The sequence below is a fragment of the Tiliqua scincoides genome, chromosome 11 (assembly GCF_035046505.1).
Source record: "Tiliqua scincoides isolate rTilSci1 chromosome 11, rTilSci1.hap2, whole genome shotgun sequence".
Taxonomy (NCBI): Eukaryota; Metazoa; Chordata; class Lepidosauria; order Squamata; family Scincidae; genus Tiliqua; species Tiliqua scincoides.
This window is the reverse complement of record NC_089831.1, coordinates 2,892,432-2,920,005: the sequence shown is the minus strand read 5'-3', so window position 1 is coordinate 2,920,005 and position 27,574 is coordinate 2,892,432. Positions and strand designations below refer to the sequence as shown.

Genomic DNA, 27,574 nt, shown 5'->3' with positions numbered 1-27,574 from the left:
CCCAAGCTAGCCACTAATTTCCTCCAGAATTTCCATGTGAAGGAAGCTACAGGATGACACAGCTATGTTCTAAGGCAGTGGTTCTCACACATTTAGCACTGGGACCCATTTTTTAGAATGAAAATCTGTCAGGACCCACCGGAAGTAAAGTTATGACCAGAAGTGACATCATCAAGCAGCAAAATTTTTAACAATCCTAGGCTGCAAACCTACCCACACTTACCCAGGAGTAAGTCCCATTTACTAACATTGTTAAAAGAACATATATAGTAGCTTGTTAAAAGTACAGGTCTGTAACATTTCTCCAAATGCAGTCACATACCATGGTAGTATCAAGTCTAACAGATGAAAAATAAAATATTGAAATGAATGGGGACCCACCTGAAATTGGCTCATGACCCACCTAGTGGGTCCTGACTCACAGTTTGAGAAACACTGTTCTAAGGGACAATCTGGGACAGAAAAATGGCAGCATCCACTGCCACTATGAAACAGGTGGTGGCAGTGTAAACAGCAAAAAGGTTAGGTTATTTTCACTCACCCCCCAAGGGGCCCCCCAGTTCAAGCTGAAAGTTCTTATAAGATAACTTTAGGTACAGCCTTAGATGAAACATAAAGTGGAATATCTGGTTTGGACAAAAGTCTCCCAGACTCTCTAACCCAAGTGTGTCAAACATTTCATACAGCAGGCCGAATACATTTGAGATGCCTGCTGTGGACTGGAAGTGATAGCGTTAACGCGTTTCTTCCAGCCCACATTTGATCCCCGTTGCATATACGCAACGTTGGGCAGAAATGGCTTAAGCAGGCGATGACCAGAAATAAGCACTTTTTCTCACTTAGGAAATGACAGAAGAGAAAATATGCAAATTTTGATCCCATTTTCATGATATGGAGAGCCCAATTATCTATCACGCAGCCTGCCCTTTCAGCAGTGACACCTCAGCGCAGCTCAGCAGTGGAAAGCAGCTGATGTTGGTGCTGGGAGAGCCCGAGGGCCGAATAAAGAACTTGCTGGGACTTTAACTGGCCTGCGGGCCTGATGTATGACCCCCCCCCCCGCTCCTAACCTTTTTACTGCAAACCTTCGGAGCCTCAAAAAACCCAACATTCCTGGATGTTGACCCAGCATTCAAATGTTGATGATATTTCATGAAATGAGTTTATGAAGGCCAAAAGGCAATAAAGAAGAAGCAGGAACCACCCATAATAAGCAAGTCACACACACATTCTTGCTTCCTTCCTCTAGGGACTTCCGAGACTATTGTGAGATCCTTCCTGTCCCTCGAAATGAGCCAGGGATTCAGGCTCCCAATAAGGAGCTTGCTCCCTCCGTGGAATGGAATTTGGCACCTTTCTGGACTTCGCAGACGTGGCCAGATGCAAAAGAAGCTGCTGTCATATTTTGCCCAGCACTGTCTGCGGATGCAGGCAAAGGAAGTCTGCTGAACATCTGTTTCTCCAAAAGCATTTGGCAGAAGAACATTTGAAGGTGTTTTCGATCATATTGTTAGGAATTTGGTTGCCCCGATTATTGAGCGGGAGGTTATTCCCTGGCAGCTGAAAGACTACGAGGGTTTCACAAAAAGATTTGAGGCTCTCTAGTGGGTTCGGACATTTCAACCAGGAGTGGTTCAAGGGTCTGCTGCCTAACTCAGTGCAGATCCACCACCCTGCCAGCTCCCCATGTGCCCATGTGAGGTAATGGGGAGCTGGCAGTAATCTCCCCCTTTTGTACTCATACCCACCACAGCTGCTGCCCTCCATGACTGCCTCCTCCTCACCTACCCAGCTTTTTTCAGGAAGCAGCTGGGTAGGCAATGAAAGGGGAGGGGAGCAGAGAGAACAGTGGAGTGATGCAGAGGTGAGGGTCTGCTGCATCTGTCTGCCACCTCCTCCTGCTTGTTCCTGGCTTTGATCAAACAGAAAGGTTGAGTGGAGCAGGGGAAGGTGGTAGGTGGATGCACAGATGTCTCCCTGTATCCACAGGGTTCCCATTACTACTGTGGATATTGGAAACCGTGGATAGCATTGAATCCTACAAAGCAGTTCAAATATCTCCCCATTGGGCAAATGACTGACCTGCCTGTGATTGCAGCCGTCCCGTCGCTGTCAGCTCACTCTACGCAGTCTGCAAATGCTAACAGGAAGTACTAACAGGAAGTGAGTTGGAGGGCTGAAAAATAATGTGATGCTTAGAAGACTGCCAGACATAGGGCCACAATCACAGGCAGGTCAGCCATTTGCCCAATGGGAAGAATTTCTGAACTGAAGAATAATTGAAACAATGGATCTGGGATCTGTGGATAAGGGAGGAACGCCTGCAAAGGTCCAGAACAGGAGGAGCCAAGGGAAGTGTCAGGGCACCGCACCTCCTTCCTGCCCATCTGGCCTTCTTGCTAGGTAAGCAAGAAGGTGCAGGGGGTGGAATGATTCTGTTTTGATAACTGGTGGAAGGGAGCAGTCAGAACTGAATCACCTGCTGCTTCTTTCTGCTGCACTGGCACTGCGAGTGCAGGCAGGAGCGGCAGCACTGGTGGAAGTGGACTGGCACTGCCCCGATCCTCCGCTTGCTTGTTCCCAGAATTCAGGAAGATGATCAGCGAGCTGATGGAAGTGGTGGGCAGTGGTGGGCAGCAGGCCAGAGGGGGCCAGTGGTCAGGCGCAGTGTCCAGGGCAACCATCCCTCGATCCCCTGCCCCATGCAACCTGCTGCTCAAAAGTGGCCCTGTCAGTCAGCCCAGTGGCCCTGGTCTCAGCCGTCAACTGGTGGGAACAGAAGAGCAACATTAGTTGCCATTTGAATTTGAGGAGGAGGTGGGCTGGGATTACCTAAACTGACACCTTCAAATGGACCCAGAACAAAACTGGGAGTCAAGGTATTGCTGCAACATGGCCAAGTAATGATGTGACTGGAGAGGAGGTGCGCTTCAGGGAGCAGAATAACGCAGGTCAGATAAAAGAGATACCTTGATTGGGGAATACCACTTCTGGGGAGAAGAGGACCTCCGCATGCTGTTCCCGAGACTCCTGGGCTCTGGGAATTCGTACTCCTGCTCTGGCATCTTGACTCGGGCGTTCTTGGCCTTCTCCAACTTAGCACCTTCTTCGGTGGATCCCTTTTCTCCCCATCGTACCTATAAAAAAAATTGCATCCACATTCTGTTCATTACACATACAGTCTGGCTTGCACCTCTTCTCTGATTCCCCACTGTTCAGGGGTGCCACTCAGTGGTAACTGGGGTGTAGCAAATCCCCAGTGATCAGACCTCAGGAACACCTCCCATTGAGTCAGGCCACAGCAGGCTCTAGGCCAACAGGTGGTGCTAGGAGCTGGGGGGCAGCTAGTTGTCACCCCAAGCATGACAGAGGCAGAGTGTTGTCCAAACAGGCAGGGGGTGAGTCAGAAGAGACCAGAGGGGGCAGAGGTGCCTGCACACCCAAAATCAAGTAAATCCATGGAAAGAGGCAGGTAGGAGGAGCCCTCACTCTAGAGACAAACTGCTCAGGCTTCTGGGGTCTTGTGTGCCAGGCATGGGCACAGCTAACAATAATGCAGCCCAGATGGCACCCTCCAAGTTCAGAGCTGGGAGCCAAGTTCATGAGCTCCAGCCAATTCACCAGGTCTACACACTGAGCAGCCCAAAAACCAGGAGTCATAGAAAGTTCTGCAACTTCAGAATCAGGAAGTAGTGAGCCTCCTTCCCGAGTCTAGACTGCACCCCATGCGCAGAGTCCATGATCCTCTACTTCACAGTCATGTGGGATCAGTGTGGGCGCACCAGCAACTGTAGATATGAGAGGAGCACTGAATGGGGTCAACCAAGACCTTTCAATGGCCTCAGTGCATAAAGAACTTAGAACCCAACCTTGAGTTCAACGCGCTGGCTTAACACCAGCACGCACTGTTGTAAATATGCCATAAGGCACGTTTGCGAGCTAGCGGTGCGTGCTGGGGAGGTGTGATGGGAAGGCGGGAGGCAGGGGGGAGGGAGCAGGGAGGCGGGACCGGTGGAACAACGCTCGGTGCCTGACACGAAGGCTCTTACCCCACCACCGACCTTTTGGTTGCGGGGCTACTCCCTTTACCTGGGGGAAGGGGACAGAAGGTGCTGCCTGCAGCTGCCGTGGGTGTGCAGCCGTTTTCGGTGCTGCTGCAGCCGCGCGCCACGGGAGCTCAGGAATGGGCTCTTAAGCTGGAAAATAAGTTTTTGCAGCACTGAATCCAGGGTTCACCTACTTCCATCCGCTTAATGCCACCAACACCACGTCCACCGTAATAGGAAGCGTCTACCGTTGGCCACTTCTTCTTGGGAAGCCCATCATCATCTTCCTCCTAAAGAGAGGGAAACAACCACTAAAAATACCCCACTTTAAGAGATACTTTAAGAGAATGGGAGATACCCTTCCAACTGGGCAAAGAGACACCTTTCAAAGTGACCTCCTCCTATATTTAGGAGGGAGAGCAACTGTCCCTCTTCACGATGGGACTTGATGTTTGCATGCTGTCTTTTCCAGCAGCTGTGCTGGTGTCCTTTTGCATCTTTTTTAGATTGTGAGCACTCTGGGAACAGGGAACCACTGATTGATTGGTTTAGCAATGGGCACCACTTTGGGCGCAATCCTATCCTGCGCTGGAACAGGCAAGCTAGGAGACTCTTGCCGTATCCAGCACAGGATAGTGGCCATAAGCAGCTCAGCCAGACGCAAGGGGAAACTTTTCCCCTTACCTCCGGGTAAGGGCTGCTGGCCCCTATGAGTCTCCTTGGACTTGCGCCACCTCTTGAGGTGGCAGACGTCTGAGGAGAGCGGAGCGGCTTCAAGCTGCTCCATCCTCCCTGGGAATGGCATAACCGCTGGATCCCAGCCCCGACTCCCACTTCCTGCCTGCTCCTGGGGCCGCCCACTGCTCGCCCTCCCCCTGCCCAGGAACACCTCCCTCCTGCCTCCTCCCCGCCTGCCTCACAGCCTTGCGTAGGCACATCCAAGCCAACACAAGGCAATCGGAGGAAGCCACCATGGAGGCTGGATTCAGCCTCTGTGTGTCGGTGCACCTCCATGCGCTAACACAGCTTCCTCCTGAGGAGGTGCAAACATGCCTAATGGCACATTTGCGACCCTCCTGGGCCAGTGCAAGGGACTTGCATCGATCCATAGGTGCCTTTGGACTGAGCCCTTTGCTAACTACTTTTTGTTGAGTAATAAAGTAATAGTAATATTACTTTAGTAGTAATAAAGATACAGGAGAGAATAGACACAGCAGTGTCATCAATTTCAAACAGCAGTTTTCAACTACCTTGTGCAATTAGCAGTACATTAGCAAACAGTATCATGCGCTAGATGCCATATAAGCAAAATACTTGAACTGCCTTGGTAGAAAACAGGCCACGGCACAGCTGCTCCAAAACCCTTGTCTGGATTTCACATTTGAAGTATTAGGAAGAGCCTTGCTGGGTTCGACCAAAAAACCAATCAGTCCAGCCTCTGGTTTCCCACAGGATGTGAAGGGCCAGTTCCAAATGCCCAAGGGATGCTCACATCCTAGCAGGGCTTGACTGCCTGTGGCGACTGGCCCCAGCCAGCATCTGGGAGTCAGACATATGCACTCTCAGGAGATGCTGGCCCACCTCTCTCCACTCCCTGAATTTGTTTTGTACCCTTTTGCCTGGAGAACTCTTGGTCTATTCAATAGGGCTATATGTATATCAGGAATGTACAGAAACGGCACTGAGTATGGGACCCAATGACCCCAAAGAGTGCTATGAATTATGTATGAGACATTAAGCATCCTGTACATGGGCATGTGTTCATATGGCTGGTCTGACAACACAAGATCACACTGTTTCTTCATTTATATCTGATGTTGCCATTAGAGAGGATCATTTCTCCTCTTAAGGCTGCATTCATTGATCCAGCAGAGCAGGAGGCAAAAACAACATCCAGGGCCTTAAAAACAGAGTCCCTTTCAAGCTTTGGAGACCATTCTCAATAGGTATTTCCTTGGCCTGGCAGGCAGCATGGAATGTGATCCGTTATCTCCAAGATACATAAACTAAAGAGCTGGAGACATGATTTTTATGCATGGGAGGGGACGTGGAACCAAAAGTCTCCCTTGAGCCTGTGCTCATCTCTGGTAGAGAGCCAACCAGCTTGTGTGATAACCACACCTTTACAGACTGTGCACTACATTGAAAGAACAAAAAGAAAACCCCAAATAGAACTTGCAAAAAAAAACACCTCAAATTCTTCGACAAGGAACTGTGCCATTCCAGAATGCAGGCTGTTTTCCTTAACTTATACTCTGCTTCTACATGTACAAAGAAAGCAAATATTCCAAGAACACCATAAGCTTCAGTGCTTTTGCTTCTGAAAGAAACCAAACCCAAGGACTTCTTACTAATCAGGGAAGTGGGAAGCATGCAATATACCAGATAAGTATTTTAGAGGTAAATCAGTTGCCTGGAGAGCCAGAATAGTGGCTAAGTAGAGAGTGAGCTGATGGCATCCACCCAAGAGTTATTAAGGAATTGAAGAATGAAGTTGCTGATCTCTTGATATTTTAGTCCCTGCAACTTGACCCTCAAAACGGCCACAGTGCCAGAGGATTGGAGGATAGCAAATGTCACGCCGATCTTTAAAAAGGGAAAGAGGGGGGACCCGGGAAACTATAGTCCAGTCCGCCTAACATCTATACAGGGAAAGATGGTGGAATGCCTCATCAAAGATAGGATCTCAAAACACATAGATGAACAAGCCTTGCTGAGGGAGAATCTTGCCTCACTAACCTTATAGAATTATTTGAAAAGGTCAACAGGCATGTGGATGTGGGAGAACCCGTAGACATTATATATCTGGACTTTCAGAAGGCGTTCGACACAGTCCCTCACCAAAGGCTACTGAAAAAACACCACAGACAGGGAATTAGAGGGCAGGTCCTCTCCTGGATTGAGACCTGGTTGGAGGCCAGGAAGCAGAGAGTGGGTGTCAATGGGCAATTTTCACAATGGAGAGAAGTGAAAAGTGGTGTGCCCCAAGGATCTGTCCTGGGATCGGTGCTCTTCAACCTCTTCATAAATGACCTGGAGACAGGGTTGAGCAGTGAGGTGGCTAAGTTTGCAGACGACACCAACTTTTCAGAGTGGTGAAGACCAGAAGTGATTGTGAGGAGCTCCAGAAGGATCTCTCCAGACTGGCAGAATGGGCAGCAAAATGGCAGATGCATTTCAATGTAAGTAAGTGTAAAGTCTAAAGTGTAAAGTTTTTTGGGGGGAAAAATCAAAACTTCACATATAGGTTCTGAGCTGACTGTGACAGATCAGCAGAGAGATCTTGGGGTGGTGGTGGACAGGTCGATGAAAGTGTCACTCCAATGTGCAGCGGCAGTTAAGAAGGCCAATTCTATGCTTGGGATCATTAGGAGAACAAAAGAGCTAATATTATAATGCCGCTGTACAAATTGATGGTAAGGCCACACCTGGAGTATTATGTTCAGTTCTGGTCGCCGCATCTCAAAAAAGACAGTGGAAATGGAAAAGGTACAAAAGAGAGTGACTAAGATGATTGCTGGGCTGGGGCACCTTCCTTATGAGGAAAAGCTACAGCTTTTGGGCCTCTTCAGCCTAGAAAAGAGATGCCTGAGGGGGGACATGATTGAGACATACAAAATTATGCATGGGAAGGATAAAGTGGATAGGGACATGCTCTTTACACTCTCACATAACACCAGAACCAGGGGACATCCACTAAAATTGAGTGTTGGGAGAGTTAGGACAGACAAAAGAAAATATTTCTTTACTCAGTGTGTGGTTGGTCTGTGGAACTCCTTGCCACAGGATATGGTGATGGCATCCGGCCTGGATGCCTTAAAAGGGGATTGGACAAGTTTATGGAGGAAAAATCCATTACGGGTTACAAGCCATGATGTGTATGTGCAACCTCCTGATTTTAGAAATGGGCTATGTCAGATGCAAGGGAGGGCACCAGGATGCAGGTCTCTTGTTATCAGGTGTGCTCCCTGGGGCATTTGGTGGGGCTGCTGTGAGATACAGGAAGCTGGACTAGATGGGCCTATGGCCTGATCCATTGGGGTTGTTCTTATGTTCTAATGAGGGCTTCGCTAGTGTTAATCTTTCCTGTGCTATAAACTTACTACGTGGCCTGAGACAAGCTATTCCCTCTCAGCCCCCGTCTTCCCCATCTGTAATATGGGGATAAATAATAAGCACCTTACAGGGTTCATCCAAGGACACCGTCAAGGTTATACACATGAAATGCACACTCAGCATTAAAGGAGGTAAAAGGATTGCACAACAGCCTGATGTGACAAAAAAGGAGAAATCAAGGACCAGGTAACATCTGATTAAAGAAAGTTCTGCCTGGAGACAGGCTGTTAGGCCCCAGTCTCAGACCCCAGCTGGAACCAACTTTAATTAGTACATACCAGGCCCGGGAGAACTGTGGAGGAGGCCGCTTCACAGGGCCCTCTGATATCGTACCAAGCTACCAAGTGGGCTTCAAGGCCAGCGTGATTAACAACAGGGTTCAGGTGTGAGTGTCTCAAGTGGGGAGGGGGGAGTCCACCATGAGTAAGAAGGCTTGTGGCACATCCACCCCTAGAATGTTCTTCTGGAACCGAGTTCTGATTGGTGGATGGGTCAGGGAACCTATAAAGGGGAGAGAGGGGGGTCTACATTGGGCTGACTTTGCCTCTGGCTGAGGGGGCCTGAGACCCGTGACCACCTTGGCAGGAGTGACCCAACTTGGCTGCAGCACTTTGGTGAGTGATAGTTAGTGTTAGGAGGTAGTTGTTGTTTTATTAGACTGGGTGCTCTTTTCCTAAATTCCTAAACCTTAGACTGATGCAGTGCTGTCTGTTTAACTTTGCTTCAAACCTTTATTCAATAAATCCTATTCTTTACAACTGACTGGATTATTGGGATTGGAGAAGTCACAGGGACTGGTTGTGGGAGGCAATCCAGTGTGTCTGGGGGTGGACCCTGGAGACCCCATAGTGGGAGTCTGCTCCACTGTTCAAGTTGAGCCCAAGGGGGTGTAGACTCAGGGGAGGGTTCCCCAAAATTTGGCCTGGCTACCAGGAGTGGAAGCTCTGCTATTTAAGAGCTATTTGGCAACCGGTCTGGGATAGACCTGCAGGTGCCAAGTGACCACAGGGGTTTATAAAAAGATTACCCATCGATAAAGGAGTGTGGTCTGTTTTCCTTCACACCTGAGAGGAAGAGGTTCATTACATCTGCAAATGGCAAGGGGACACAAAAACATGGCCATCGAGTGTGTGTGTGGGGGGGGGCGCGTTTAGTAGATTCCTATTGCACACCTACCCCCTGATTTGGAGAGTTTTTTTAAAAAAAACTAAAATTTGCATGTCAGGGGTGTTGCAATTGGGATCAAAACCACTGTGGGAGCAAAGAGCAAACCCCCTGTCATGATGTTGCCACATTCCAGCTCCTCCTATTTGCTATTTATAAAAATTAATCCCCCCCTTGAGTCAAGTGCTCACCTAGTTTGACCCTCAAAGTACCATAAGAGCGCTAAATGGTATCATGAGATTCTTTAGGGCAATCTGAGTTTGCTCTGTGTTCAATTCTTTCTCATTCTTGCTAAAGCTGCACAGCCCATGATGGTGACTTGAGATTCTTCTTTCTCTGCACAGAGTTTCTGCAAGGATTTTTTTCTGCTTGAAACCCAAGATCAAACCCAGCCAAATATTTTTCTCCAGAATTTCTTGCTGTTTCTCTTTCCCCTCCTCTCCTCGCTGTGTTACTGCACAGGCCGGCATTAGCACAACAGGAAATACCAGAGCTTAAGAAACTCTTTCCACAGGCCCTTAAAAGCCTTGTGAGCCATTTAAGACTCAAGGCTGAAGAAGCCAACGGGCCAGAACAGAAAAGGGCACCCAAAACCAAAATGACAACAGCCCAGAATCAGAGAGAAAGAAGCAGACGGAGAGTCTCACTGTCCCCCATCAGGACTGGCTCCCAGGAAATGTGTCTGCAGGCTCCATTTTTTGCAATGTGAGTAAAGGAAAGGTTTGGAGAGCTGGACGGATGCAGCAGATTCTCGCAGCTACAAGGGAAACAGGAGAAGGAGTCTGGGACTCTTTCTGCATAAGAGAACGTCAGTCCATATTGCTGGGCTGAAATGGCCCACGCAAGTCCATGGCTCCATGTGCAGGCTGAGAAGTTGGGAGGCACTCTGACAGTTTGCAGGGGCTGAGGGAGGTGAAGGGCAAAATGTACCAGTGGCAGAAATATTCCTCGCAGTGGCCAGCAGCCAACACCTTTCTTGCCAGAATGCCTCTCGGAACAACTCCACCTGATGATGCAGCATACAGTGTACCTCAGATCCTGGAATGGATCCCCCTCAGATACTGAATTCTGAGGATAATTAAATACATGCTGGAGGGCCTCAGTCAGATGTGACCAGAAACGCCTTCCAGACGCAACTGGGAGATGTTGTAGGTGCGGGAAGGTGCATGCAGCCTCTCTGCACGTCAGAAGGCCTCCAGAAACGCTCTATTCTCCAGCGTGCACTGGAAGTGCCTTCAGGTCATGTCCGGGAGGTCTTCTGAGGCCCTCCAGCCAAGGGCTCAGCATCTGTGGATACTAAAATCCACGGATAAGGAGGATCCACTGTGCTTCTGAAGGCTGGGGGGGGGGGAGAATGGAACCATTGCTACTGCAAAACAGGCAGCAGTACAAAATAAGCTGAAGCAGGGGTTTTGATCCCCAATCTCAAGGTTTTGACTTTGGTTGAAAGTTCTTCCTTACGAATTTCCACTAAGCCTTAGTAGGGCGCTCTCTGCCCCTTTCCAGAGTCTCTGTCCCATTGACTACATCTGTACCCAGTTACACTGTACAGGTGAGAACAGAGATCTGCCTGGAACAGCACCCTATTCTCATTCCAAGGGTGACTTCCTGATCACCTGACTCTAGTCACACCACATGTGGAAGGCAAAGACGGCATGAACAGCTTATGGCCCTGCACAGCTCACCAGCCATATACTGCATTCCAACCTGCGAGTGCTCTGACAACCCTCCTGTTCCACGCACCACAGACATGCAGCAAAACCAGGTAGCTAAGCAATGAATCACAATACATAAGCTGGTGATCTGCATTCAACTTGGTGCCTGATGTCAAGGAAGAGGCTTTGACCCACCAGAAGAAACACAGCTTCCAGGAAAGTGCATTTAAGGATCCTAGAAACTAAACATTTATAACCTTTAATCCAGGGGAAAAATTGCTTTAGTTGCAATTAAAAATGTTTCTCTAAACAATTTTTTTTCAGCCAAAGATCCAACATGGCAAATTTCTGGATCCCAAAGCCCACCACAAATCCTGATTTGTGCCATATTCGAGGTTTGGTGTGGAGCCAACCACTCACACACACACCCCCCCGGCCGACCTGAAGCTGGCAACAGAAGGATAATTTTGTCTCCAAGGGGCCATTCAGAAGACAGTATGGAATAATCATCCAAGCTAAATTGGAACGAGTTTGGGTATCTGCAGTTCCTCTTTGACCACTTTCATTGCTGTTTCTTAACTGCCTGAATCACTCTACCAAACCATTTCTGCTTTTAAGATAGCTCTTGTTTCTAAGTCTTCACCACTCACATTTCCTAGCTGCTCTGCAGTACTAGGAGGTTGGGAAGCACTCGGAAATATGTTGTTTTTGCCCAGGGAATGCTACTTACTACATATCAGTGTCAAAGCAGATGCAGCATGGGAGTGTTGGGATGGGAACTCCAACATCGTGTTGGGGGGAGCAATTTGGATCGAGGGTGCAGCAGGGGTGGAGATTTAACCATTTGCCCCATGTCTGACTTGTATCACTCCCCCTATCAAGTTCCATTAGCCATGAAGGGATGAACGTTTGTCTCTGAGGCAGATGGTTTCAAAGGGGGCAATTCAGATAAGGGCTGCTTTGTGGGGGAAGCAAGGTTAGGATTTCAGTCTTGCCGAGGATACAGGGCTGGCCTTACACCTGAGGCAGCATGCCAAATGCCGTGCCTCTCACCTGATGCTGTACCAGCCAGGGGTGTCACTAGGAGGGTGCTGTGGACCGCACCAGGCGAAGCACTCATGGGAAGGGAGACACCACTACTAGCAAAAATTGTGAAATCTTGGTGTTTCAAATAAAACCATCGTGTTACATATCTTTTGTTGGTAACAGGTAATTTAATGCAGAATGCAATGAAACAAACCATGGTGAAATAGCTGTATATATAACCCTAGTGAGGCCCCTGGATTTAGGCTGTGTATATGATATTGTAATTTATTCTATATGGTGTGGTATGGGAGGAGGTCCATCATGGGGGTGATGCAGTGCGCTCTCGCACCACGTGCTGCAAACCCTAGGGATGCCTCTGGGGCCAGCCTCTGCTCCTCCCAACCTCCAGTGTTTTAGCTCAGCACTCTCCTGTCCTCCACATTCCCTCTTCCACTCCCCCTCTTCCTTTTCCAATCCAGGAAGTGGAAGGAGAAGGAAAAGCAGAAGAGGTAAGTAGGTGGACAGAGATGGTGTCCTGCCACGACTCAGCTGCCTGAGACCATTGCCTGAGGCCATGGCTCAGTTGGCGTCACGGTCGGGCTGGCCCTGCTTAGGCTTTTTATGGGTCAATGTCCATATGAGATGTTCTGTGTAGCTCAAAGCTAGGGAAAGCCTGGCTTCCTAAGTCGCCTAAAAAGGCTCAGAAATATGACGCTTGTGCTCAAGCCTGGTGCCTCACAGCTGGAAATACCTTTTCCAGCCTTGTCCTTTACCAGCAAAAGTGGTTACCACAATATCTATTTCCTAACTGGATTTTGGATTTTCAGAAAAGGATGGAGGGGAAAAGGGGTCAATTTTTCTGTTTGCTCAACTGCTGCCCCAAAACAATTTCTTTTGAAGCCAGTTCAGATGCATAAATAAATATGCATCACAATGATTTTGTAGAAAGAAAGACAGAAAGACAGAAAGAAAGAAAGAAAGAAAGAAAGAAAGAAAGAAAGAAAGAAAGAAAGAAAGAAAGAAAGAAAGAAAGAAAGAAAGAAAGATCGGCCACTTGTGTTTGCTATGGCCAATGAGCTCCATTCTGCCGAGGGCAGGGGGGAAAATTCCTTTCCACATGTGGAGTCTATTAACTGAGATGGATGCTTCCCTCTCGCAGCTACCTGCCTGCCAGAGACTGAGAATGAGTAGCTAAACCAAGGATGAAAGGCGATACTAGAGCCCAGCATCCCTTTATTTATTTATGTTTTTATGCCACAATTATTTTTTAAAAAAAAGCTGACTGGAAGCTTCTGCTACTCAGCATTTCTGCATAATCTAAAAAGGAGATCTGGAGCATTTTGAAGCAGCCATGGAACTTAATGGCTGTTGGGGGGGGGGTCTATCTCATACTGTGTACCAGTAAAAACTTGAGCAACAGAATGGTTGTACTGACTCCATTAGGCATCCCCCCCAACACAGCAACCTCCCCCCCAACACAGCAGCCTCAGGAGGCCCCAATCCACATTACAACCATGGAGGGGGCAGAGAGTTAAGATACAATCCTATCCACACTTTCCTGAGAGTAAGCTCCATTGACTGTAATTGGACTTACTTCTGAGTAGACAGGCATAGGATTGGACTCTTAATCTCCTTCCCCATACAGTGGTCTTGATCCATGAGATCCCCCAATCTGGCTGCTATCTGCAGATTAAAACACTCACGCCAGGCTAAATCACATGCTTATGGTTGCCTTTAGTTTGACTCCTTCGGCGTGGAAAAGGTTAAGCTTCAGTGGAGGGGGAGTGCACTCTGTGTATGCTCAGAGGCATTTCCTTACAACCACACCAGGATTAGAACTGAGTATTGAAAACTGATGTTTGGAATGCATCTTAGCACAAAGAAAGCCCAGGAAGGAGCTGGGATTTATGGAGAAAGCTCAGGATCTATGCAGCAGTTCACAGCCATAAGACATTTATCATTTTGGCTGTCACTGGTTCAAAATGAGCCTTCCTTGTGGCTTTGCAGTGCCCCCCAACTCTATGATTCCATTCCACTCTTTAAATCCTCACCTTTGAGGCACAGAACCTAACAACAGCTGGGGCTCTGGGCCAGCCACACACCCTTCCCTTCAGATCCCTGACTCTGCTGGAAGACTCCTTTCTTCTTCCTCCCCCCCACCTCTTCCCACAACAGAAGAGTTAGCCAGGGTTACTGGGAAGCGGGAGGGGGGGGTGGCGAAATGGCATGCTAGATCAGCCCAGTGCTGCCCACACTGTAAAGACATGGGAGAATTCATGGATAATAAAAATACATTTCCTGCTCCTCTGAGCTTAGCCACTTGCCCTCAGGTTTATTTTAATATAGTCACCATTGAGATTTTTTTTTTTCAGGAAGAGAAAGGAAACAATCTGGAAAAGATTAATAAACACTGCAAAAAGCTGCACCAGCAGCTTTGCAGCGCCAACAGGAGAGTTCCAGACTTTTGTTGACTTCGTGGCTCTGAAAGCACACGGGGGATGGTCATACATGGCCATAATCCTCCAGTGCTTGTAAAAATACTCACTAAACTGATATTGAGGTTAAATAGACCCCAATTAAGTGACACTTTGGGGGAAAAGCACTGCCAGGGCAATATAAAAATTGGATTAAGAGAGCTTCACTGGCTGCCAGTTCATTTCTAGACTCGATTCAAAGTGCTGGTTCCAGGCCTGGAATTTCTGAGATATGGCTCCTACTTTTATCACCACTTAAGGACTTTGTCAATGACTCATCACCAGGTACCCCCACTTAGGTTAGGAGGGTAAAGACTGTGAGTTCAGGGAAGGGTGGTGACCTACTAGAGTAAAGATTTTCAACCGGTAAGCCACAGCACATTGCTGTGCAAAAGATCTGCAGATGTGCCACGGGAGTTGAAATTTGCTGAAAAAGTCTTCTGGGTTCTGCAGCTCTATTTCTAAGGCAACTGTCAGTAGTAATGAATTGTGGCTCCACCAGACCATCTGTGGATTGTGGATGCCAACTGCCAACTGCCAACTGACAGTTGCCCAAGAAACAGAGATGCAGAACCTGGAAGAGCTCCTGGAAGCCAGAAGTGGCTTCACAAGAGGTAAAGACCACAAGGACCATAGAGATCAATGCACAGTGAGAGGAAAAACACTGAAAATTGCTGCACCAGATGAGTACAGAGTAGGTCCTAGGTTCAATCCCTAGCACTCCCCATTGGGAAAGACCCTTGTCTGAAGAGCTTCTCCCAGTCTGATAATACTGAGCTTGATGGACCAGTGATCTGACTCAGCAAAAAGCAGCCTTCTGTGTTACTAAGAGATCGCCTGAGGACTTGCAATGTCCTGATGCAGAAGGGACCTAGGCCATGACAGCTACATCTGAAACATTTGGGTTTAATTTAACTGCTGTATCAACATAGTGATTGTGTTGTTCAATGAGAGCTTTAGCTACACTGGGGTCATTCAGACCTATACCTCTGATGTGAAATGCTTCCTTTTCTACTCATACTGAGGTAGCCATCCAATGTTCTTCTAGTGGAACCCTCAAGATTAAAAACCCTGTGTGTGAAACACCACAGATAACTGTCCAACATGGAGGCGGCAGTGGCTTTTCCAGAGGTTTTTCAGGAGGGAAGGGTAACATTTTGTGTTCAGTTATAACTACAAAAGCATAGGAGCCTTATGGGCCTCTAGAAGGCAGGATCAAGGCCAACGGTGCTTGAACTGTGATTATTGGACAGCTGCAGTTTCTGGGAATTCATCTCTCAAAGGGGAGGATGTAGAAGATTGCTTTGGTTTTGTACAGAGGCTTCTCTTAAAGGAAGCAATAATCACCTTTCCTAAATTACAGCTCTGCTGCCGAATGTAGAACTTGTAGTGTGTCTTTGTCTTGCTGTTAAGTGGGCAAAATGTACACATTATCCAATTATGGGTTGGCTGGTGGCTTGGCACTAGAACCAAGTAGGCAAAGACCCGTGGACTCAAGTCAGCCTCTAGAGCAGCAATTCTCAACCAGTGTGCCACGGCACATTTGTGTACTACAAAAGGGCCAAAGGTGTGCCGTGGGAGCTTGGCATATAGCGGCTGAAAAGCTCTTCTGGGTTCTACAGCTCTATTTCTAGGCTAACTGTCTGTAGTAACAAATTGTTAGTAACATGGACCTGGCAGAGGAAGAGGGACAGACAATTTGTTACTATAGACCAGCGATTTTCAACCGGTGTGCCACAGGCAGTCCAAAGGTGTGGGGAGGATCATTTATTAGTTGGGTAACCCCTGCTAACTGGTTAAGAGGCACTTTTTCAAGTGGGTGCTCCTCTTTTATTTAGCAGGGGGAGAGTAACTGGCCCACCTCACCCCAGCAGTGTCTTTTCTAGTGGCTGTCTGCTGGTGTTGCATCTGCTTAGATTGTGAGCCCTTTTGGGACAGGGAGCCATTAGATATTTCTAATTAGATTTTCTCTGTAAACCGCTTTGTGAACTTTTTGTTGAAAAGCGGTATATAAATACTGTTGTTGTTGTTGTTTTTGTTGTTGTAATGGGGGATTTGAGCCCTCTACCAGCAGCATGGTGTGCCTTGGCAATGGTAAAAAAACTGATGGTGTGCCTTGACAATTTTAGCGTCTTGTCACTGTGCTGTGAGATGAAAAAGGTTCAAAATCGCTCACACTTGCCCTAGAAACAGCCACAGAATCCAAAAGAGTCTCTGAGAAGCACGAAGTGACATCACAAGAGATGAAGACCATAGAGGTCAGGGTGCCGTGAGGAGAAAACCATTGAAAAATCTTTGCACTAGAGCAGGGGTTGCCAAACCCCAGCCCGGGGGCTAGATGCGACACGCAGCAAGCCTCTATCCGGTCCACGGCCAGCCTCTGATCCCCTAAGAGCCTCTGACCCAGTTGACCAAACACAACCAGAGTTGTGCTTGTGGGGTGGGGGGAATGGGGGTCCATTTAAGTGTGCGTTTTATTTCTTGGGCTGTGTTCGTTCTTGGAGAAGTCCTGGACATTTGAGCCCATTCATTTATTCATTCATCTAAGTTCCATCTCTAATGTGTTTATTTAAATTTTATATTTAATTTTTTTTCCTGGCCCTCGACACCGTTCCAGATGTTTGATGCGGCCCTTCGGCCAAAAAGTTTAGAGACCCCTGCACTAGAGCTACGACCTCTTATATGTCGCAAACTATTTACAAACTCTCCGTTTTGTGCAGCCCATGGAACTAATAATCAGGAAGTTCAATTCCTTGATCGCTGGTTAGCTCGAGTCTCACCCAAAACAAACAATACACACACAACTTGGGATGCAATATCATTTGCAATGAGGTTTATATTTCAGAGCAACATGTGGAAGTTTTGGAGGAAGGCTGCTCAGCAATAAAATATGCCCCTTTTCCGATACCCATCCTATAATTAACACTCAGCATTTTGCAGAAAGCACAGTTTGGCTGCATGGAAGAAGAAAAGGGCAATAGCTGCCCTTCTTGCCTAAATGGCACACTGGCCCCAAATCCATAGTTCCTGGACATCACACTTCCAATACATTTGTGCATTCATTCCAATGTGTGAAGGAAAAAATTGCATGAAAATCAATTTTCTGGATAAAATCAATGAATGTGCAGGGGCATCAGAGGCTGAGCCAGCCTGCTTGGTGGAAAGCTGGAGGTGAGAGAATACTGCCTGATCCAGTTTTTACTGTAATGTAAGGAGTCTATTAGAAAGTTCAACATAGTGCAAAAATGTACCAAGCCTGGAACAAACGGTACTGCAAATTTTCAACGCGGTTCAGTTTGAACTGGGGGAAAGCCATAGATGGCACCTATTGGTTAGTGTTCATGTCATTATCACCAGACTCATTCCCTCGAAGCATTATTTTGCCATGATTTTAAACATTTGCATCATTTTAAATAAAGTTTAAAAATTAATGTGTATATTAATAAAAGGTACATATCCCACTCTATCTTGTTTTTAAAAGGTGGAAAGCCACCTGAAGCACATGGCGAGTGCAAGACTGACAACTGACCCAGTGCTCAATCTTCTGGAACATCTATCTGTAAGTTACAGTATGAACCTGGGATCACTCTCTGGGTGAAGAAACTACTATGAATTCAGCACAGTTGAAATGATATCTCTGACTTCTTCCTCTGTTAACAATCCTTTGTGTGAAAGATGAAACAGATGAGGCATTTGCAACGCAAATGAGCATTCTGACCTATGCAGCTTTTAAAATTTGTTTCGCAATTGACTAAAGCCAAGGGCCAAACTAGATGTGATGTGGGAGTTCAGTGATGGGAACATCTGTCTTTTTCCAATTCAAGGAGCAGTTGTGGAGGGAGGGGTATGTGATTTGGTTAGGGCCACAGCGCACAGGAAAAGAGTCTTTTCCCCTTCATGAGGTTTATGGGAGGGGGAGCAGAGGAGGATTCAAGGAAATGGCACAAGAGTTTTAAAAAATTATATCCCTGACCATGACTTCAATTAAAATCTCCCACACAAAAGAACTTCCATGTCACATCAACTCCAGGAAAAACTGCAGAAACATACGACGAGTGGCAAAAGACTGAGATTCTTACCTCACTATCTTCCATAGGGGGAGGAGGTGGCTCCTTGATAATCTGAAAAGAAAAAAGAGAAAAGACAGAAGGTTAATACAGAACCACTTGGCCTTCCCATCTGCACTCAAAAACTGCAGCTTGCACCATCTTACCTGAGAAGCCAGAGTGACCTGCTGATAGCACATCCATGCAGCCACCTGCTGTGGGTGGCATAAGTAGCAGATCACAAGAGGGTCAAGGGGGGGTGGACTCAGGGAGCCCAAGTCTGCTGCTGCCACCTCCCTCCAACCTGCTGCAGTTACAGGTTGAGACTCCTTATTCACCTGGGTTCCTTCCAAGCACTCAATGGATGGCAAAAAAACACACTATAGCAAATCAATTTAAAAAACAAAGTTTCTTTGCTCTGGTGATTGAAAAACAGCCTTGCTGACCTTCTGACTCTAAAATACGAGTCATTAAGAAGACAATCCATCAACCAGTCTTTCTCCAAGAGCTTAGAAAGCTTCACTCAGCCCCTCCCTTCACCAATGAAAAGCGATCACCTTTCTTTCACTGCTCAGGGGGAAGGGACAGCCCCTGGAGAGAGAAGGATTGATGGATTGTCAGCCAGCTGCCCTCTCTCTCTCTCTCATATTAAGGAGGCTGTTGCTAAAGGACTGTTCAGTTTTTTAAACTGATTTTAAAGGGGTGCATTTTCCCCTTCTCCAGGGATCAGCACATTCCTTCTCATTTGCAGGGGCCATTCGTGTTGAGTCAAATTCGTGTATAAAAAATCCGTGTATAAATAGGCTGGACCTTTATCTCCTTTGCCCTCGTTCAAGCAAGAAGCAGATAATTCCCCTCCTTACTGTGCTCCTTGTGACCTGCTGTGAAACCCAGAACTTCTGGTTTCATTTATAGGGAGAGACAAATGCACTGTCCCTGAAATGAAACCAGACGTCCCTCAGTTCCAGGTTTCACAGCAGTACACAAAGAGCACAGTAAGGGTTTGGGGTGGGTTTTGGGGGGTAAACTCAGGGGCTGTATGAATACTGGAACAGGGTGTACCTATATGAAAATGTCAGAGAGGAGGATAGAGATATTAATTTATTAGGTATTAATTTTAGGTCATACAACATAATCTGAATGACGCATTTTTAATTTTCTTTTATTTTTCTCTGCATACAAAACCTAGTCACTTCCTGATTACATGTCAAACACCTGCACAAACACACCTGCACACGTGGGGGGTGGAGAGATTCTCTTGCATTTGTGAGAACAGAAAATAATTTAAGTTGGAGCTTAGGGTCCTTTCTGTGTGTCTAGTAGTGTCTTCCTAATGGAAGCAAGGAGTCTGTGTGGGCGTGAGGCTGTTATTATTCCATGAAAAAATTTGCATCTCGGACTGAGCAAGCCTTGGCAAACACTTCAGTGCTTCACTCCAAGAGCAACAGAGAAGCCATCCAGCAAAAAAGCTAGAGCAGAGGCATGCCACGCATCCCTTCTAAACCCCAATGCCTTGCACAGAAACTTATTGCAACTCTCAGGTTGAATTCCTACTCTAGGAGTAAATAGAAGATAGTGCATGAATTTAGAGCAGAGTTTTAAAAATAGAATATAATCTAAACACAGACCAATCTGTTGTGAATTGGTAGTCTTATTTGCCCTCAATGCAATGCAGCCTGCACCTATATATTTAAATCGTTTTAGTTGGGCACTCAAGCAGCCCAAACAAGAATGAATTTTGCAAGCTGTACAAAACTGCAAAATGAGCATATTTGCATATTTGCTCTCATTTTGCATAATTTTCTCTGCAGTTTTATTATCTTGCATAATTGATTCAGGTTTTGCTGGCAACAGCGACAGGCCAGGAGCTGCAAAGGGCACTTTTGAAGCCCTGTCCCCAACCACCAGAAACTAGACTTGTCACAGGAGATCCACAATTTTTCTTTTTTAAAAGCAGCTAGGTGGCTCGCACACCTGTGTGTATATGAGAGTAATTTGGATCAGGGCTACAGCGCATGAGGCGGGAGGGTCAAAACCTTTCCCTCTAGCAGTGAGCCCCCCAATCCAATCACCCCGTGCAGGCTACTATTAACCATGGAGGGGAAAAACATTGTTTTCAGGGGCAATTTCAGTCAGGGAATTGGCAATGGGATTCCTCTGAAACTTGGCTCTGGTCCACCACCACGCCACCCCCCTGTTGTTTTTAAGGAAAAGGAAAAAACACTTTTGCAGATTTGATCTTTGGTATTATGCGTAAGCTGATCCTAAGGGCTTCTGCCAATGATTGTGCCCCAGGTCTTGTCTGACCCTTACAGATAATATGAAATACTCCTGCAGAGATTAAGGCCCAAATCCTAACCAATTTTCCAGCACTGGCATAGCAGTGCCAATGGGACATGTGCTGCATCCTGCAATTGGGTGGCACTCATGGAGGCCTCCTCAAGGTAAGGGAATGTTTGTTTCCTTACCTAGTAGCTGCATTGCCCTTATACATACATAAGACCTTTATTGGCATCGATAATGGAAATACAAAACAACAACCAAACATTCAGAACACACACACAATAAAATAAAACACTCGTAATCATCCAATACCCCCTCCTCCCATTCACCATAATATAGTGGAAGACCCAGAATTCCGTCCTGCCAGAATCCCAGAAACAAAGTTGGCAACCTTGTCAAGAGAGTCAGTTTCCTCTATGGAAAGAAGAGTTTGTAATTTAAATGAATCCTCCCAGCCCTGCATTTTGTTCAGCAGTGGAGCCAGATAGATCTTACGAAGGGTATCATGGAGTGGGCAGTAAAAAAATATATGATGTAATGTCTCCACACAATTCCTGTCACAGGTACATCTTCTTTCTGAGTAGGGAATGCCACAAAACCTGCCCGCTAGCAGAGCTGATGGAAAGGCACTGCATCTCGCAAGGGAGAATGCTCTGCGAGCCTGTGGGCTCTGCAGATGATAAAGGAAAGAAGCTGGCTTCCCAAAGCTGACTGGGATGTGCAGATGGAGAGGGGAGCAAATGGTATTAGCTGCACAGAGTAGCTCTTGACGCTCAATATCGAGCAATATTTCCAATGTAGGCTTTGCTTAAACCAATCATACCCAGGCTCGCTGTGTCTAGTCCTATCGATTTAAGCTTGGAGAGTAAATCTGCAACCTCCACAGGCAGAACTGGATCAGCCAGAAGCTGGTACATTAGCCCATACGGGGCAGCACTGAAGAGGATTGCAAGCCAAAATTTTACTGATCTCAACCAAGTCAATGTTTTGAGTCTAATAAAACCCACTTCAAGACACATAGCAGAATATGGGACACATCTGGGAAAACCCAAGATCCTCCGCAGGAAGGAGGCCTGTATGCTCTCAGTTGAATGATTCAAGGCCTTATGCCAGATTGGACAGCCATAAAGAACTTGCGAAAGTACCTTAGCCTTGAATACCTCTAAAGCAGCCGGGACATATCTGTTACCTTGGCTAAAAAAAAACCGGGAAATTGCAAGGGATGAGATTTTTGATGCATTTAGGACTGCATTATGATGAGAAACCCATGAATGCTTGTAGTGGAAATTAATGCCTAAATATCTGAATGTCTTTACCTGTTCCATTTTGTTGCCCATAAATGACCATTTAAATGGTTTCCAATTATTGGCAAACACCATGATTTTAGATTTAGAGTAGTTAATCTGTAACTTTTGGATGTAAAATACTCTATAGATTGATTAAGTAGACGTTTTAAGCCAATTCTTGTTCGAGAAATAAGAGCCGCATCATCCGCATACAGTAATAGTGGCACTGGATGGGACCCAAGTATCGGGCAGTGACCATCCGCTGTCTTCAAGGCTGGGGCTAAATCATTCAGGAACAGGTTAAATAGCATGGGAGCCAAAATGCATCCCTACTTAACCCCTTTGTTTATAGCAATGGGGCGTGTGAGGCTACCACTCCTGGTATATCTAACTTTACATGATGTGTTAGAGTATAAGATCTTAATTAACGTCAATAGTCTTTTATCAATCCCCATGCTGGCTAATTTAGACCAAAGAAGATCTCTATCAATGGAATCAAACGCAGCTCATAGATCAAGGAAAGCCACGTAGAGTCTTGCCTTGGCTTTCTTAATCTGTTTATAGACTAGGTGAGATAAAATTAAACAGTTATCCATTGTTTAAACTTAAAATTTAAACAGTTTTATCCTTTGTTGACAAAATCCTGATTGCTCAGGACCTAGGATATCCTTAGAGTTGGTCCAGGTAAAAAGCTTATTATTTAGGTATTTTGCATAAATTTTGCCTATTACAGAGAGCAAGCAGATAAGCCGGTAATTTGCAGGGAGCTTAGGGTCACCCTTTTTAAAAACTGGCCTTATGTTGGTGCTGGAAAGTGGGTTAGGATTGCACCCTAAGTTATTCAAGGGCCCCATCTCCCGGGGGGCAATCAGCCCTCTGTGAAGATGGCAGGGACTCTATCTCTGAGGCATGTGCTCCAATGGAGCTGGCATCCATAGGAGTTCCCAGGGCTGGCAGCAACAATACCTGATGCAGTGTTATACCTACCTTTTAGAATAGGCGCTTTGGGATAAATGACTACACCAGGAGTGGGAATTTTCAGCATGAAAATGGCAGAGTGGAAAAGCATTAAAGGCCTCCTCCCTTTGGCAGGTGCCACATTCCTGAACGGAATCATTCAACATCATGGCTAAGCTTTTAGAGGCAAAGACTGCTTTCTGGTTCACTCATAGAAGCCAGAAGTGAAATCACAAGAGGTGAAGACCACAGAGAAGACCATAGAGGTCAGTGTGCTGTGAAAAGGAAAATATTGAAAATCACTGGTGTAGGTAGCCTAGCTAGACCAAGGGACTGAGGGTCCAGTCCTATCCAACTTTCCAGCAAAGTAAATTTGTTCCCATACCTTGATGGGACCTCTGTGACTGCCTCCCCACCACAGGATGCAGCGCACGTCTCATTGGTACAGCTGCACCAGCACTGGAAGATTGGATAGGACTGGCCCTGAGTCAGCAGAAGGAAGAGCATCTTGTGATGGGCCTGTGGTATCCTGCAAAGCAGAAGGCCATGACAGCTACGTCCAAACTCCTTGACTTTCATGTTCAACTCAAGTGAGAATACACACACAGACAATTGTAAGAACATAAGAACAGCCCCACTGGATCAGGCCATAGGCCCATCTAGTCCAGCTTCCTGTATCTCACAGCGGCCCACCAAATGCCCCAGGGAGCACACCAGATAACAAGAGACCTCATCCTGGTGCCCTCCCTTGCATCTGGCATTCTGATATAACCCATTTCTAAAATCAGGAGGTTGCGCATACACATCATGAAACATGTTTAACATGAAACATATAACGTCCCTTCCCAGACTCAAGATTAAAACCAGGCATTTTCCATTTCTTCTTCTGTTCATTTGTTTCCAATACTCGAACGACAGTCAGTATGGCAAACACCACTGTAAAGAATGCAGGCATGCGAGCCTGGTGTATTTGATCGGCACAGATCCAACAGTTAAGCAGGGCCAAACTCTGGAGGTGTTGTCCCCAAACTGCAATGCCCAGTTAGCTTCAGAATGCAGAGAATGTCTCCAAACAGAATTAAACTGGAGACAAAACTGGATTCCTGGAGACCCCGAGGAATCCTAAGCCCACCCTGGACAGGGTGGGATCTTTACTCTTGGAATGCAGCCAGGATAGTTACATTTCTGCAGCTCATTTAAATGGAGTTCACATAGGAAAAATCTCTCAATGAATTGTGGGATTGCTGGTTCCTCTACAGCTGATGTCATCCTAATTCCACTGTGAGCATTTCACTGGGATTATTTCTCATGACTTTTTCATTTTATTTTCCTTTACATTTTAAAACTTTTTTTTTTAAACTTTTGGAAAGTGTACTAATAGCACTGAGGAATGATGCCTGTGTCTTTATCTCCCCCACTGGAAAGGGTGGCAGCAGTCAAATCATTTTAACCTCATTAATTCCCCTCTACTGATGGGAAAATGTATAAACTGTATTTTAATTGTTCCTTGGGGGCTGCAGCTGAGGACCTGCATTTCCTCTCCAACTTCATCCTCAGTATTAATCAGGAACACTTTGCTTATTTTTTTAAATACTTTCCTCCATTTTCTACAAAACTTCAAGACCCTTTGGGCAAACTCAAGTCCAGAACAAGAACCAAATATCTCCAGGAGATGATTTTCTCCTGCTCTTCATTCCACAAGATGTGCTGTGAGATGTTTGGTGTTCGCCTTCCCTACATTCAGTTGCTTTCCACCTGCTCAAGAAGGCTTAACTAAAACTCCTTAGCCTAACTGGAAACCACTGTGCCTTAATCCCCCAGGCAGCCATGCTAAAGAGAGTGGAGGCTACACCAACTCTAAAGAGCAGCATTGCCAAACAAAAATATTGGTGGATGAGGTCACTTCTTGACCCTAGACCTTGGGGACTGTAGCCTACCTGGAGGCAGTGTAAGCAGAGGTGCGGGCTAACAATGGGGACGCTCTACATGGGGCTTCCCTTGAAGATTGTTCTGAAACTGCAATTACTGCAGAATGAGGTGGCCTGTGTTGGAGTTTGGTGATTTGACTCTGTCCGAGTGCTACTCTGGCAGCTGCATCTTTCTGGCCCAGTTCCGGGTACTAATCTTGACTTTAAACGCCCCTTACCATTTGTGCAGTTCCTGTAAATCAGTGGCTCCCTGCATTTTTTCACTTGCATACCCCTTGGCAGCCGATTTCCATAAATCAGCCCCACCAGGTGTTCTAATACCAGCCCTGCAAGACATTCTAATACAGACCTGCCTTTTCCCATCATTATTTAATTCTTTTCCAAGTACCCCTAAAAGTTCTGGCAAGTACCCCTGGGGTACACATAGCCCAGGTTGGAAACCACTGCCGTCAATGAAACCGGAAGTCCCACACTTCTGAGTTCAACAGCAGCTTGCAAGGAGCCTCAAGGTGAAACACATCCCAAATCCACCACCCCTCACAACCTACTGCTGATGCCATGAGGCATCAGGTGGCCTCATGGATCGAGTGGCAGTGAGGTCACCACCAGAGGCCCCTTTGGCTTTCTCAATGGCTTTCTCAGTTCCCCACAACATGGAACTCCTCCCCCCCCCCCCCGCCAGCAAGTTGCAGCTGAAACACCCCTTTCCAGTCTTTTGGTACAACCTGAAGACTTTTCCTTGTATTGGGCTTCTGTGAGCCTTCTCTACCACACTTATTTAATCTAATTATTTAATCTAATCTGTATTTTTTAATTATTGTGCTTCAACTATTCATACTAAGCTTAAGCATTTAATTTTTATTCTTTTAAGAAAGGGGATTTGCATTTTAAAACTAAGTAAATAAGCCCCCCCCCCCAAAAATGTGGTTATTTCATGGACATTTGGGGTTTAGCTACAGTATAGTATGGGACCTCAGAGGGTTGTGCCTCAGGCTTCATGGGAAATATAGGTTTTGAGAAGAAACCTGGGGGAAGCAAGAGAGAATGCAGTAAGAAGACAGCTGTGGGAAGAAGCATAAGGAGCCAAAGGAAAAGAGAGGAATGGTATGGTGGAGCAGGAAATGGGCAGGAAGTGTGGTCTGGAAGTTGAGCTTTTGTCTTGCCTGAAAAGCTAAGCAGGATCATAAGAACATAAGAAGAACCTCGCTGGATCAGGCCAAAGGCCCATCTAGTCCAGCTTCCTGTATCTCTCAGTGGCCTGCCACACACTTCAGGGAGCACGTAAGACAACAATAATGGCTTGTAACCTGAGATGGACTTTTCCTCCAGAAATTTGTCCAATCTTCTTTTAAAATTATCCAGGCCAGATGTCATCACCACATAATGTGGCAAGGAGTTCCACAGATTAATTACACTCTGGATAAAGAAACATTTTCTTTTGTCTCTCCTGACTCTCCCAACACTCAATTTTAGTGGATGTACTGGTGTTGTGTGAGAGGGAAAAGAACATCCCTCTATCCACTCTATACATCCCCTGCATAATTTTGTATGTCTCAGTCATGTCCCCGCTCAGGGTCAGCTTGGGTCTTGCCTTAGATGGGTGACCGGAAGCTGCTGGCTAGAGATGAAGGAATGTGGAGGAGTGCGGCCGGTGGAGGAGTCAACTGCCAAGAATTGGATAACATCTGATGATTACACCATGGAGGGAAACATCTGGAGAAATGGAAATTCTACGAGTTTCTCTCATAGAATAACACTTGTAAAAACCCCAATTGAAAACAAAAGGGGGGTTGTGGTCAGTCTGCCTATGTAAACCGCCTTGAGTCTATATGGGAACGGCAGTCTCCAAATACTGTTAAATAAGTAAAATGGTTAAGGGCCTGGACAAACAAAGATCACAGACAGAGAGGTAATGGGATATGACAGCATCTACCAGCTGCTCAACCAGGTATTAGTCTGCTTGCTGTCCTGCCTGGAGCCCCATTCATTGCCTTGGTTCCTTGTACAGTCTATATACGCTACTCCAGTCCACCTTCTCTGCATCTAGGCACCTGCAGCTTTACCTCCATCTGTTGGGGCCTCTGATCCTGGAAGCACTTGGCAGTGGTTCCCCAAGAACAACCAGTTGCCAGTCTTGGCCACCGTGGTCCTAAAGCTATTGACACACAAACTCATAGAGTTGGAAGGTGTCTTTCAAGATCATCTAGTCCAGGGGTGCCCAAACCCTGGCCCTGGGGCCACTTGCGGCCTTCGAGGCCTCTCAATGCGGCCCTCAGGGAGCCCCCAGTCTTCAATGAGCCTCTGGCCCTCTGGAGATTTGTTGGAGCCCACACTGGCCTGACGCAACTGCTCTCAGCGTGAGGGCGACTGTTTGACTTCTCATGTGAGCTGTGGGATGAGGGCTCCCTCCGCTGCTTGCTGTTTCACGTCTGTGATGCAATAGAGGCAGCAAAGGAAAGGTCAGCCTTGCTTTGTGCAAGGACTTTTATAGGCCTTGAGCTATTGCAAGACCTTCATTCATTCACATAAGTTCCATCTTTAATATATTCATTTATGTAAACTTATGTTAAATTTATTCAAATTTTTAAATGTA

The 27,574-nt window shown here is 46.5% G+C and overlaps 1 protein-coding gene across 2 annotated transcripts in view; it reads right to left on the bottom strand.

Annotated features, from left to right (window-relative positions):
* Positions 1-27,574, bottom strand: part of ANTXR1 (ANTXR cell adhesion molecule 1) — a 175,798-nt gene that overhangs the window by 26,248 nt on the left and 121,976 nt on the right. For both annotated transcript variants that reach the window (XM_066639503.1, XM_066639504.1), the window contains 3 exons: positions 18,561-18,602; positions 4,241-4,336; positions 2,970-3,137 (listed from right to left, as the gene is read on the bottom strand). In XM_066639503.1, the coding sequence (XP_066495600.1) occupies positions 2,970-3,137; positions 4,241-4,336; positions 18,561-18,602 (306 nt within the window). The remainder of the gene's footprint in view (positions 1-2,969; positions 3,138-4,240; positions 4,337-18,560; positions 18,603-27,574) is intronic.